The following is a 13589-nucleotide window of genomic DNA, read 5'->3' as shown; positions in this document are numbered from 1 at the left end:
ATTTCGGGTCACAGCCTTAAGTTTTCTCTCTTGGGCATGGTGTGGCAAACAAGAAGGAAAAACACACCTTTCCATCCCTGTTCAGTGACTGGGTCCACGTAGGAGGAAGGCATGCACATTTAACAGGCTAATTCTGATAAAATGCAAATTAATCAAGAGTGGGAATGACAGCACATTAAATCAGGCTTTCTGGTCCCACTACAGTCTCTGTGACAGCCCCTGTAACCCACCTGGCACCATCCCATCAGCGGAGGCACAGCCCGTGGGGGCCACCAGGCAGTGCTGTGGCTGAGAGCAGCCAGCACCAGCCCCACCGCACCGCCTGCTCAGGGCAGAGCAGCACCCAGAGCATGTGGCACGGTGCCCTCCAAAAACGGTGGTGGTGGTGACCACTTCGAAAATACTTCTGATTTACAGAGCAAGCACTTTTCCCATGAGCAGCAGCAGAAATGAGAAATTCAGCCCAGCGCTGGGCTCTGTCCATGGCTGAGTTGTGCAGCTGAGAGGCAGCTTTGGAAGAGGCCCTGAAATGTCTGAGGAAGGCATGTGATGATGAGCAGTATTACTGTAAAATTTACAGGCTTTAAAGCAAGAAAGGACTATTTGTGATCACCTTGTCTGAACTCTTGAGCGATGCTGGTGAAGTATTTCACCTGATGGTTAATGTAGCGCCTCTTCATGCCTGAATTGAAGCCATTTTTTAGGGGGCCCAGCAGTTCTGCGTGTTTTACTGCAGCCTGTGGTGTGCAGGTCCTGGATCAAAGTGCTTGGCCAGAGGATAAGTGACCAAAGACAGGGCACTGGAGCTGAGCACCATGGGCACTTGGGGTCCAGAGTACTTATGGCTCATGAGGGAAAGGAGTCAGATGTTTCTGACCTGAAAAACTGCATTTACTGGGCAGGGGATGTCAGGGTGGGACAGACAACTGCGTATGGTGGCAGTGATGGGACTCAAGGTTAAGGTATTTTATCCTTCTTTTCCACTGAGCGGCTCTGTCAGTAGCTGAGTTAACTTCTTTTACATCAGGACGTGGATCTGAAAAACAGTTTTGGTAAACCACCCTCTGAGCAACTTTTCTTTTACTGTTAGGATTTTCAGCAATGTAAAATTGAAAGCCCTGTGGGGAAAAAAAAATAATGAAATGAACTGTAACAAGCTTAGCCATGTTTGCAGGCGTCCTTTGAGGCTGAGGTTCTGCCTCATTTCTGGAAGTGGCCAAAAGATGGAAAAGCTGTGCCAGGACTTGGCTGTCCCGCATCCATCACGTCCACGTGCGAGGTGGCACAAACTGTCACCTGCACAGAGCCTCTGCACCGAGGAGTTCATCCCACCCTCGCTAGCAGTGTTCCAGGAGTTGTGCATCCAAGCAAAGTGGTTTTTAAATCCTGGAGTCTTCCCTTCACCTCCACAAGATACAGGAACCTCTGTGATGCAGCAGTTCCATCCTTTGAGATGTGGGCTGCAGTAGTACCTGTCTCTGATGCGTAGTGGAGGATCAGGACTCTGCTGCGTAGTGTTAACTGATGAGCTGGATGGGGAGAGGGGGCGAAACTTTCTTTTCTGTATCCAGTTTCCAAAGCTTTGAGCTATTCCTTTGCCCCTGACATCTGATCTGCAACCAGGGTTAAGCTCTCTGCACCCTGAGTCTCTCTGTCAGCTGGTCATTTTAAAACTCCCTTTATACCAGCCTCAGCGCCCCTTTTCAGAGGCTACAAACCCTACTGCCACTGAGCACCTTTTGTCCCCACCACACTGGTGCCTTATGGCTGGGCTCTGGCTAGCCCCTGCTGGCCTTGGCTCAGGTTAACCACACCAGTAACCACAGCAGCCTGGGAGCAGAGAGCCTCAGTGCGTGCTCTGCACGCCCTGCTCATGATCCACATGCAATTTGGAAACATTCGTCATGAGTAAGGTTCTTACTGGGGTGGAAAAAATGTGCTTGGCCAGTTTGCTAAGGGTGCAAGTCCTGCAGACCTCGTGGGAGGCTTAGTAGGGTGGTAGTATTGCCTTCTGAAGGCAGGAAAAACTGAGGAAAAAAATAAAAGTGATGTTAGCGCTGAGAAAAGCTTTCAGGCACAGATTTACTCATGGTGAACTATCCGGTTTTAGGCTTTTCAAATTTCTTCTTTATTCTATTTCACCCATCTTAGAAGCAATTACTTTTTTCATGAAAGCTGGGATTTTTCCCCCTTCCCCTTTCCCCCTAAAGGAGATGTTTCAATAATGTGTCCCTTTAAAGGTCCCTGGGGCTGGAACGCCAGCGAGGGGCCATCCCACCTTCCCATGTCCCAGCTGGTACCTAGGGAAATGAGGTGTTCCCTACCTGCCCAGTCAATCCCTCTGCACAGCAGGGACCCAGCAGTGATGCAGCGTGTATTTCTGTAGTGAGACTGGCAATACAAACACTGACAATTAACTTTTTTCAGTTGGAAGACAAATGATATTCTGGTCTATTTGTGGTGGAGTCAGCATCTTCCATGTTATGCATGAAGTATCTGATGCACCAGAAGTGGTTGGCAAGAAGCAGCAGGCTGGACTTTAAAAGATCCTTCGTGCCTTTAGAGGAGTCTGGGGGTGCTTACACCCCTGGTGACAGCAGCATCAGCTGCCTGGGTTGCGTGCCTTTCTATCCTGACCTATCTGCATCCTTTGCTGCTTGCAGAAATGCTTTTGAACCTCTGGCCCCAGAAGATAGCTCTTATCCAGGAGGAGCTTTGCAACACTGTTTACTTTCATTCTTCGGAGGCTGATCAAGCCGTTCCAGCAGGGAATGTGTTTCGGTGGAGCTTGGACCATGCCAGCCTTCCTCCCATGTGAATGCTGCGATGTCCAAGGGCGCTGCAGCACCTTCAGCCTGGCTCCAAAGCACATGGCTCGGTGCTTGGCTGCGGGACAACTGTGTTGTGACTGACTGGGAACGCGCATGGTTCTCCTAGCCTTCACAGGGGATCCATAAATATCTCTTAAAAAGGGTCATTTGCAAACTGTCTTGATATACTAACGTTATCTAGGGTTCAGTCACTTAGGAATTTCTGACTAGATAAGATACCAAGGGTTTATTGCATCTCCTGGCAATTATTAAGAAAATAAAATCAGTTAATATCTAACCTTGAACCTAGACTGTAACATTTGGCTTCAGACTCTATTCTGCCTTATTTATAAGACCTGGAGTTGTATAGTTTATGGAGGGGTATTAGGAGTGACTGAATAAATGAACAGGAATTTCATTTGAGATTAAAATACCTTCATTATGTAGCTAGAATGTCTTAGAAACATTTCAGAAGCATTTTGGAAACAAGAACTGTGTGTGTGTGATTCAACCACTCGATTTCTCCCGATACAAGAAAGAAAACAAGGAGGAGCCCCTTTGACAGAAGTTTCCCCAGCTGTGTAGGCATTTTGTGTGAATCTTTAGTACACAGATATGGTAAGAAAAGGAAGGGGGGAAGAAAGGCTTCCACAAGTGTGGGCTTTTGTTTGCACTGTCAAAAACGGTAATGCATTCTCTGTGCATACGCTGGCGTGCGCACACAGGCACATATCTCTTTGGAAAGGGGAACAGATGACTCATGCAGCTGGAAATGGGATATGGAGCTTTGCCCTTGCTAGAGAGGAAAGATGAAATTAGGGGTAAAGGTGTTCGGTGACTGGGATTTGATATTTGGCTTGCTCCCTATACAGCATGAAACCGAGCAAACAACCTTAAAGTATCCCAATGTCACGCACTCACTGCTTTCCATAGGATGACCAATGTTATTTATATTTGAGTGAGTTTAGAAAGTGGAATCTAAACTCCTAAGCTGGAAGCTTTTGAAAATTGTACTGTTTAAATGCAGTGAGTGGTTTAAGTAATGTTAATAGTATGTTAATCTTGTGCTCAAGAAAGTGTGCAATAGGTATGTAACTAGCCTGAAATCCTTGTTAGTAGCTAAGCCTGCTCACGATCTGTACAGAGAATGAGCATCCCCTTAAGGGGCTGGGGGCTCCTGTCCAAAGGTACGATTCTATGCCCTGTTTCAGGGGCACAAGCCAGCACTGACAATGTCTTTCTGCAGTGGAACTACTCTTCCCTGGTACTGAATTAATTCTGAGGAGGAACAAAAGTCACAGTGAGGTTAGGGAGATGGAGGAAAAGTTGGAAACGCATCTTGTTAGACCATCAAATATTTCTGAGGCCAGAGCAAGCCAATCCAGAAGTGCTTTGGTGAGGCTCTAGTGTCGATTCTGCCGTATTTAAGTGTTTTTTTCCACGATGAACTTTACCAAGCAGGCGTACGGTCTCCTCAGCACCATACAGTTAGGGCTGACATTTAAGGCCCTGGCACATCTTCTTTCTTGTCCCATGCAAGATGTCAAATATTTTAGGTTAAGAGAAGGGGAGAAGAGGAAAAATAATTACACAGTAAATTAAACAAAGACACCACCCTCCCACCCCCCACTTATTAAGACTTCAAAAGTTGCTGCTTCTGGCCTGAGCTATCTTGAATACATACAAAGGGTAATGCTAAAAATAGGTACTGTACAAATGATTAGGTCATAGCCTGCTAGAGGGAGACATTTTATTTAATTACTAACTAGGCTGTGCGTTGATGGGGGGGAATACATAAACACAACAGTTCAAAGCCCGGCTGCCTGTTTTGCAGCGCTATAAAGTTTGTGCTCCTTAGCTGAGTCACTGTGGATAAATTCCCTTTTGTGTCGGGGATTTAGTGGAGGAATGTGGGAAGGCTGGCCTGGACTGCCACCGTCCTGAGTCACAACTCACAATGATCCTCACAGTATTTGCAGGCTTAGGGCCATAAGCCACTAATTAGCCCTATTGTCTTACAGGCTTCACAGTATATATAACCTGGACAAAGGGGGAGGAATAGAGGAACGCAATGGAAGTCTGCAAGCTGAGGAAATGCTTGTGTAAATGCAGAAGCCCACAAGGGGCAAATGGCAGCTTCTTTTCCTTTCATTGATATTTTGTATATCAAAAGCCATCCTGCAAAGAATCCAGATGGGAACCTAACCTGTTCCCTTGCTCTAACGGCATCGATCCTGTCCCTCCCAGCACCCCTCTGCAGCACAAGCGTGGTGATGGGAGCCCTGGTGTTTGTATGACTTCAGTTCTGACTCAGAAAGGTGTTTACGAACAGAAATGTCACGGTGAGCCTGAGCCATAAGGGTTTTACTATCCCCTGCTTGTTGCTCACTGTGATGCTCCTTAAAGGAGCCCAGCTTGAAAGAAGAGAAGAAACTGAGCACTGGTCAGGCTGGGAGCCCCAGTAACTCCTGGAGCCTCCGTCTGCTGCGCTCCCGGTCACGCACAAATGCACATGTGCAGCAGCCCCATTCAGTCCTGTGGAGTCGCTCGGGTGTGTAAAGTTACACACCAGGGTACTGCGGCCACGAGGTAGGTGACGCAGTTATCCTTATATTTGCTGCTGTGCATTTTTCACATACTTAAGTGTTTGCCCGGTTATATCCCTTATGCAGCTCAGTGCCAGTCAGTTTAAGGACAAAGGCAGGAGAAGGATGGAGCAGGGTTTCTGTGCCGTGGCTGTGTGCTGGCCCCGTGACAGCTCACGCTCCTCTCTTTAGCTCTGTGTGAATTACTAGACCTTAAATATTCCCTTTTCCTGGAACAATAGGAGAGCTCCTACAAATCTATTAGGTTTGGTTACAGTTGTGCTCCCGCACCAATTTATTTTGACGTTGATCGTAACGCAGATAACTCCCCAAAAGCGCGAAGCCCTTCCGTCTGCAGCAGCAGGCAGGGCTGCATCCCCTCGCACCATGCCAGAGCCCCCAAACCAGCTGCATCTTCTCAGTGACTCTCAGGTTCCCTTTGTGCTGCGAGCGGTGGCACAATAAAGGGACTGTTCACGATTCCTCCACTCCCCCATGCAGCCACAATGCACTCGGGTCCGATATCTGAACAGCTCAGATGGATACTTGTGCTAATCAATGGATTTCACAGGAAGCTTAACGTGCCGTGGCTGCACGCTGAGCAGCCTTCCAGGGGCCCTCGGCAGTTTTCTTCCCTCCTCCTCACAAACAGCTTTGTGTATTTTTTTTAAAATAGTCTAACACATTTAATCATCTTTTCATAAGCTGTCAGCTTGTCTCATATGCAAAAGTAGAGCAGCACACTATACCCCATCTCAGAGCAAAGCTAATGTGCCTGACAAAATTCTTGCAGCGCTCCAGCAGACAGCGGTCTCGTGTGTACACAAGAGCTTGGATGCTGTAAGCTTCCCTTGAAGTCTGGAGTAATACCAAAATCAGTTTTTAAGTGACAGCAAAAGTCATGGATTTTATTTACGTTAAAACAGCTCCTATTTTGCAAATCCACACACGCACACCACCCTGCCCCCAAAATGCTGAGCAATGCTTTGAATCCTTGCTCCAGTGTTTCATAACTCAGCTCCACAACAGTGAGACTGGAAAACCCTCCAAGCACACAAAAAGATAAGGGAAACAAAACTATTCAGAGGAAAATACACTGGTTCCAGGTTAGGAAAGTTACTGTCTCCTCACCCTGCATGCGACCCAGGCATGCACGGGTCGGTTCTCCGAGGACACGGGAGAGGTGAGGCAGGCAGCGCTGCTGGCTTGCGTGGGGGCACTCGGAGCTGAGCAGAGTTGCAGAAGTTCAGCTAAGTTGTGTTAAAGGGTGTTAGGGCCCATCAAGGCGGAGAAGTAGGAGCCAAGTCACTGCATCTATCTCTGGGGTGTAAAGTTGGAGATAACAAGTCTGTGCAGCATCGCTAGGGGAGTGCGCGTGACTGCAAAGGGCATTTACGTGGGGTTAGAGGAAAAGAAGCTGGCTGAGGGTGCGTTTTGGGGGTGACAGAGTGGAGCCAGCTGAAGGGGAGTCCTTCTGCCTGTGCCTTTCTGAGAGCTGAACGTCCTGAACAATGATTTTCCCTTTTTATTTTAATTTTTGGAGACTTGTATTAGAAGATTCCTGTGTCATAGGACGGTTGCTTTCTCTTCTCTGTCTCCACATGCCTTGCTGAGTCCTGGAGGAGCAGCCTGACGCTTTCCTTGCCCCTATCCCTTGAAATACCTGCAGGCCATTAATTTGCCCTATCTTTGGTTTGTGGGGTTTTCTTTCTGTGTACCTGCCAACCCTAAGCTATTCTTGTCGGTAAAGTGAATGTTTGTGTCTCTCCATTCAAAATAAGCGAGTGGCTTGAGACTAAAAGTTGTTCTGACATGGTTCCTAGGTTTCCTGGGGAGGATATAGGTATTCTGCATGGTCCATTCATGTGAAGACCTTCCACAGAAATCATGGAAGTCTCATGAGTTTAATGCTAGAGGTTAATAATAATCACAATAGGCAGCACATCATTGCCTCTGTATCTGGTTGAGAGATTTACAACTTAAACTCATGGCAGAGGAAGAAATTGCCTCAATCACTTGGAGTAATGGCACATGGAGAGCCACTTGGGCGTGACTGCTATTTAACACAAGAACCCAGCTTGGCTTCATTTAACATGCTGGTTCCTTTCTAATAAACATGTTACACTACAAGGTGAGGATTAAGTTTAGAAAAGTAAATAAATTGGAAACTGATGGGGAGAGATGGGAGTGAAATGGAACATCCTGGGGGGCAGCGACGGGCGATTAACTCCCATGCTGGGGTGCTGGAAGCAACCCCAAAGGCCAAGGCTGGGGCTTTCTGAGCCGTGTTCCTGGGGGTGGGAGGAGGCTGCAGGTGCTGCTCTGCCGTGTTCCTGCCCCTGCCCTGTACAGCTGCTGGGGCAGCTCCTGCTCGTGGTACATCAGCTCCCTGGCTGCCTCGCTAGGGTGCTGGGCTTGCAGCTTGCCTGGAGGCTGCAGCTCTGCCCCACCAGCCTGGAGAGGGCTGTCCTTCTGTCCTCCAGGGTCCGGGACGCTAAGGCAAGTGGTTACTTCTGCTTCTCCTGTTTGACTTGCGAATGCAGCCAAATCGGTCCTGTCCTTTTCTGGATTCAGCCACTTGATATAAGGGGGGTCACAGGTGCTTTGGTGAAGATCATATAGTGAGGATTTCATGGTGTTTTTTGTTTTGTTTTTGATTTTTTATAGTATTTCTTCTATGCAGTGTATGGGGGCCATTGATGAGAGGAAACGTGGTGCTGTTTAAGGTCATGGACAAGACTTTTGGGCTTTTTCTGGGCTTATGCATTTTATGATCGCTCTGTCTCATTGCTAGCAAGTGCTTTACCTGCTCTTTGAGCACAGGTGTGTGGAGAACTGTAAGAGTGTGGAAGGAAACAGCATAAATCCCCCTAATGTGAGAGCTTTCAGAGGGAACAAGCTGTTTCTGCTGGGATTCTCAAAGATGCTCCAAGTCACTGCATTGCAAAAAGCTTGTGGAACAAATAAAGCAAAAGCGTGTTGTACTTGCCCTGTAAGGTGCAGACAGTGGTTTGTGTGCACATACACACAGGTTTGTGTAGAAGGGCAGTAGAAAAGTACAACCCTGGCTGCAAAGCCTTTGGACAATATGCGTGGGGGTGATGGAGCAGGGCATGAGTCTGCCCTTGCCATGTGAACACATCATAGCACATAGGCTGAACCTGTTACTGGAGCTGGACAGTTTGCACAAAAAGTATGAGTTCAGCTGCCTGGCCCACCTCATCACTGAAACAGCCCAGGCGAACAGAGCAAGGCACATTTCAGTAGCATCCTGTGCGCCAACAGACTCAGCATGCCTTGACTGAAGTGGTGAGAAGAGAGACCTGCACTGCGGTTTGGGGAGGACTCGGGGTTTTCAGCATTTATTTTCATTCAGTCTGTTCTGTAACAGAAGTGGGTGAGGAAAGAAATCCCCAAGTGAAGGGGGTTGATTTGGTTTTGGCTGACAAATGTGATTTGCAGAAAGATGTTCTGGTAAGAGTTGTCTAACTAGCTCTTGCGTACTGCTTCGCCTTTCATCTCTAAAAGCAAAACAGCCTTCAAATTCAAAGCCTCCACTTTCCATGAAGGTCTCCAAAGACACCAGCACAATGCCTGTAACACCACAATGGGTTTAAAAGAGAGCTTTTCCTAGGCATTGGGGATGAAGCTGTGAGGGGATGGTAAACTCAGTCCCCACAGGGGCCAAGCTTCTGTTTAGCTCCTGGTTTCAGGCCCATGTTTGGCAAATGCAAGCTTTTTGGAAACAGGCTCATCTCTTTTGCAGTGCTTGTATAGTGCCTAGATGTGTGCTATTGCAATGCAGGTGGCAAAAAAAGAATACATATGACAGCTGGGAAGTTGGTTGGGTTATTCACTGTGGCTTGAACTGCAGGCTCCTCCAAGGCGGGGGGGCATCTGCGTTTCTTTGAGCCCATGGTCCAACAGGGGGCTCGGGTCTCCCTCTGGTCTCTGGGAGCCACCAAATGCTGCAGCACAGTGTGAAGCCTGAGGGAGACTGAGGTGTGCCGCTACCTACGGTGCACCTCCATGGTGGTGAAGTGCAGGATTTCCATTCTGAGGGTCGACAGTCCAGCACCTTTTGATAAAAGGAGCTGTAGGAAACAAGCCTCTTAAACAACTCAGTAGCTTTTACTATATATATTAAAAGAGCAGCAAAAAGTGCAATGCACCAGTTCACTGGAAGGACTGGGGGGTTAATTTTCAGGATGCTGCCCGGGAATTTAGCCGTGGGATTTCCATTATTGCTAATGGGACTCATGCAGCTTAATTTCATGCAAGCTACACTAAAAACATACCCCTAACTGTCTGCAAAATTTCAGTCCTGAAATCAAGCCTTTTAAAAGTTAGAGGAGGGTAAACAAACACCTGAAACCACATCATCTTGCTATTTTCCCCCCCTTTCAGTCATTTTGATTTAAAAGTGGAGGGGGGGAATGCGGGTAGTCTCAAGCAATTAAAAAAGAAAAAAAAAAAGCATATTGCACTCATGCTGGCTGCCCGCACTCCAAATTTTAGCTTTCTGCCAATTAAAAGGGCAGAGTTATAGCCCCCCGAAAGTCGGGGTAGCTGATGCCTTATCCTTTAGTACTGCAAATGTTGCATCCTAATATGTATCTAATAACCTGAGCACCATCTCCTTTCATTGTTAAGGCCTCTGTTATTAGGCTGTTCTTGTTAAATGACTGCTATCATCTGGTCCCAAAGTACATTAAATCCCATTATAATTATAAACACACTTCCCTATAACGTTCTCCTTAGATTACATTTGCGCTGCTTTACCCCAAGGGTATCTTTGTGCTAATACCGTCCTTATTTGTTATTTTAGCTGACAACACCGGGCCCCGCGCTCCCTGCGCTGTGTCGCCCGCCGAAGGTCTCCCTCCCCTGCCGCTTGGGAGCGGGCCGGGGGGGTCCCCGCCGGGGGCGGCCGTCGGTGCGGGGCGCTCCGCGGCCGCGCACGCTGCCAGAGCCTTGTGCCCCGCTGCTGTTCCATGGCCGCTGCCGTTTCTCGGCCCCGTTCCCTTTCTCTCCCAGTTCCTTTTCTTTCCCTGCCGCGGAAAATCGCTGCCCAGCTCGCGGTGCCGCGCCTGGGGCACGGGGACCGGCCGCTCGGGGCGGGCGTCTGCCGGGACAGACCGAGCCCCGAGCCCCGGCGCGGCGTGCGCGCAGCCGAAAGCTGGCGCCGAGCCCCCGGCTCGTCTTTTTTGTTGCCGTCCCCACCTCTTCGATTCAGCCCGGGCATTAATCTCCTTTAGCGCTCGCTGCCGAGGGGCCGGGCTTGCACAGCGCGCAGTTTATTAACGGAGGAGATTTCGGGCGCGGCGGGCGCGGGGCCGCTTCCTCGGGCGTGCTTTTGTTCCCAGCGGTTTGCCCCGAGGCGGGGATTCCCCGGCGGCCGGGCGCGGGTGGGTGCGGGTCCCGGCCGGGGAGGCGGCCCCGCGGGGCCGTCGGGGGGCGGGCAGCCCCCGCCCGCGGCGCAGCGCTGCGAGCTGGGACGCTCCGGGAGCTGCGCTGCGCCCGGGGCCGGGCTGGGCTCGGCGGGGCGGCCGGCCGGTGCTGCTCCCCCCACCCCCGCCCCGGCGTGCCGGGGCAGCCCCGGGGGCCGGCGCTGCTCGCCGCCGCCGGCTCCGGTTCATTGGCTCCCCGCGGCCGCCGGCTCCTCCATGTTTGTTGTTGGCAGGGCCGGCGGAGCCAAGCGCTGTCCAGCAGCCGCGGCCCCGCGCCGGTCTCGCCCGAGCCCCGGGTCGCCGGCGGGCGCCGGGGCTGCCTCGCTGCAAGGTGCCCCCCCACGGGCGGGGCGGCCCCGCGGCGGGGCCGGGGCCGGTGGCCCCGAGGGAGCGGGCGGCGGCGCCCGCGGAGCGGCGCGCGGGGCCGCGGAGGATGCGCGGGGCCCCCGTCGGGGCGGGCCGGGGCGGGGCCGGGGGGGCGGCGGCGCCAGCAGTCAAGATGGTGCGGGCGGCGGCGTCGGGGGTGGGGGCGGCCTGACGTGGGCGCGGGGCGGCCCGTGGGCCGGCGCCGCGGTGATTTGCTGCGCGGCGCGGCGAGCGGCGGCGGCGGCGATGAGAGCGGGCAGTGCGAACTGCCGGAGCAGCCGCCGGCCGCCGTGAGTGCGGGCAGCGGGCGGGCGGGCGCGGGGCTCCCCCGGCCTCTTCCTCCCTCTCCTCCTCCTCCTCTCCCCCTCCTCACCCCCGCCCCGCGCTCTCCGGCGCTCGCCGCTCCCCGCCGCGCTCCGGTGCCGGGGGTCGGTGCCGGTGCCGTGCCCGTGCCGGCCGCGGAGGACTCGCGGCGCGGCGCTGCGCGGCGGCTGCCGCCGTGCACCTGATGAATATTTGATGCCCTCCGGAGCTACGCATCAAAAACCCGCGGCACCGCGCCGGGACCGAAGCCCCCGGGCGGGACGGGGCGGCCGCTGCTGCCGCCCGCTGCGCCGAGCCGGGCCGAGCCGTGCCGCGCTGTGCGGCTCGGCGGCTGCTGCCGGCGGCTCCGCGCACCGGCGATGCGCACCCGAGGCTGCCGCCTTCCTCCCCGGGCAGCAACGGCGGGGCCGCGGCTCCTCGCCATCCCGGGGCGGCCCCGTCCGTGCCGCCGGCCCCGAGCGGAGCGCGCAAACTTTTCGGTGCATCGTGACTCGCCGCCGAGCTCCGGCTAACCTCCCTCTCCTTCTCTCCTCCCCCGTCCCTCCTCTTTTTTTTTTTTTTTTTCCTTCTCCTCTCCCCCCCCCTCTGTCTTTTGTTTTCGCAGATAGTCGGCACACAAAGCTGGTCCCAGATTTGAGCGACAACAAGGCACCCTAATGAGCGGACCTCGGGATCGCTATGGATTTGACTAAGATGGGCATGATACAGCTCCAGAACCCCTGCCACCCCACGGGGCTGCTGCACAAAGCCAACCAGATGCGCCTGGCGGGGACGCTGTGCGACGTGGTCATTATGGTGGACAGCCAGGAGTTCCACGCTCACAGGACAGTGTTGGCTTGCACTAGTAAAATGTTTGAGATCCTCTTCCACCGCAACAGTCAGCATTACACCCTGGACTTCCTTTCACCAAAGACTTTCCAGCAGATACTGGAGTATGCTTACACTGCCACCCTCCAGGCAAAGGTTGAAGACTTGGATGACCTGCTCTATGCAGCTGAGATTCTAGAAATAGAGTATCTAGAAGAGCAGTGCCTGAAGATCTTGGAGACCATCCAGGCATCCGACGAAAACGATGCCGAAGTCACCATGACGGACGGAGGTGCCGAGGAAGAGGAGGACAGGAAATCGAGGTACATCAAGGGTCTGTTCATCTCCAAGCATTCCAGCGAGGAGAGCGGCTATGCCAGCGTGGCCGGTCAGAGCATGCCAGGAACCATGGTGGAGCAAAGCCCGTCCGTCTCCACTTCCTTCGGCCTCTCCGCCATGAGCCCCACCAAGGCGGCGGTGGACAGCCTGATGACCATCGGGCAGTCACTGCTGCAAGGCGCCTTGCAGCAGAACGCCCCTGAGGACTCGCACGCCGCCAGCGGCCGCCACCCTGGCCTTGCTGAAGTCAAAACTGAAGTGATGCAGGTGGAAGATGCCTCCAGCCATGAGAGCCCCCGGACGGCAGAGTCCAGTGCTTCCAGTGGGGAGAAGTCCGATGACAAGAGCAAGGAGGGCCCTGGCACCCCGACCCGCAGCAGCGTTATCACGAGTGCCCGTGAACTGCACTATGTCCGCGACGAGAGCACAGAGCAGCCTCCTGAGGCCGGCCAGGGGCTGCCGCTGGGGCCGGAGCAGTCCACAGCTGCGAGCGAGAAACCCCTGGGTGTCTACTCTGTGCTACCAAACCACAAAACTGACTCTATGCTTGGCATGCCACCCTCCATGCCATCAGCCCTTCACATGCAGCCAGCCCTTGCCGTGTCCATGGACTTCAGCGCTTACGGAGGGCTCCTGCCCCAAGGCTTTATTCAGAGGGAGCTGTTCAGTAAGCTTGGGGAGTTGGCAGCTGGCATGAAAACGGAGAGCAGAGCTGTGGGCGAGCAGTGCAGCGTGTGTGGGGCAGAGCTGCCGGACAACGAGACCGTCGAACAGCACAGGTGAGTCTTTGCAGAGTCCAGCACCGCGTGTCTGTTCGGTCGCTTGTTTCGCTGTTGCTGGGGTGTTACACCCCATTTAAAAACACGTTGTTTCTTACTGTGTTTTATTCTTGAGGCCAATGTAACGGT

At 52.8% G+C, this 13589-nt stretch overlaps 1 protein-coding gene across 5 annotated transcripts in view; it reads left to right on the top strand.

Moving 5' to 3' along the window:
• ZBTB16 (zinc finger and BTB domain containing 16) overlaps positions 1-13589 on the top strand; it is a 112931-nt gene that overhangs the window by 9649 nt on the left and 89693 nt on the right. Inside the window, exons 1-2 of one of the 5 annotated variants that reach the window (XM_080567847.1) lie at positions 10578-10803; positions 12140-13460. In XM_080567847.1, coding sequence (XP_080423973.1) covers positions 12214-13460 — 1247 coding nt within the window. In that variant the 5' untranslated portion in view covers positions 10578-10803; positions 12140-12213. Of the gene's footprint in view, positions 1-10577; positions 10804-11346; positions 11670-11994; positions 13461-13589 lie in introns of those variants that run through there. The other 4 variants (XM_080567844.1, XM_080567845.1, XM_080567848.1 and 1 more) reach the window with 4 other exon arrangements.

The sequence above is a fragment of the Anser brachyrhynchus genome, assembly GCF_964034855.1.
Source record: "Anser brachyrhynchus genome assembly, chromosome: 25".
NCBI lineage: Eukaryota > Metazoa > Chordata > Aves > Anseriformes > Anatidae > Anser > Anser brachyrhynchus.
Note: the sequence above shows the minus strand (reverse complement) of the source record. Positions and strands in the feature narration are given on the sequence as shown.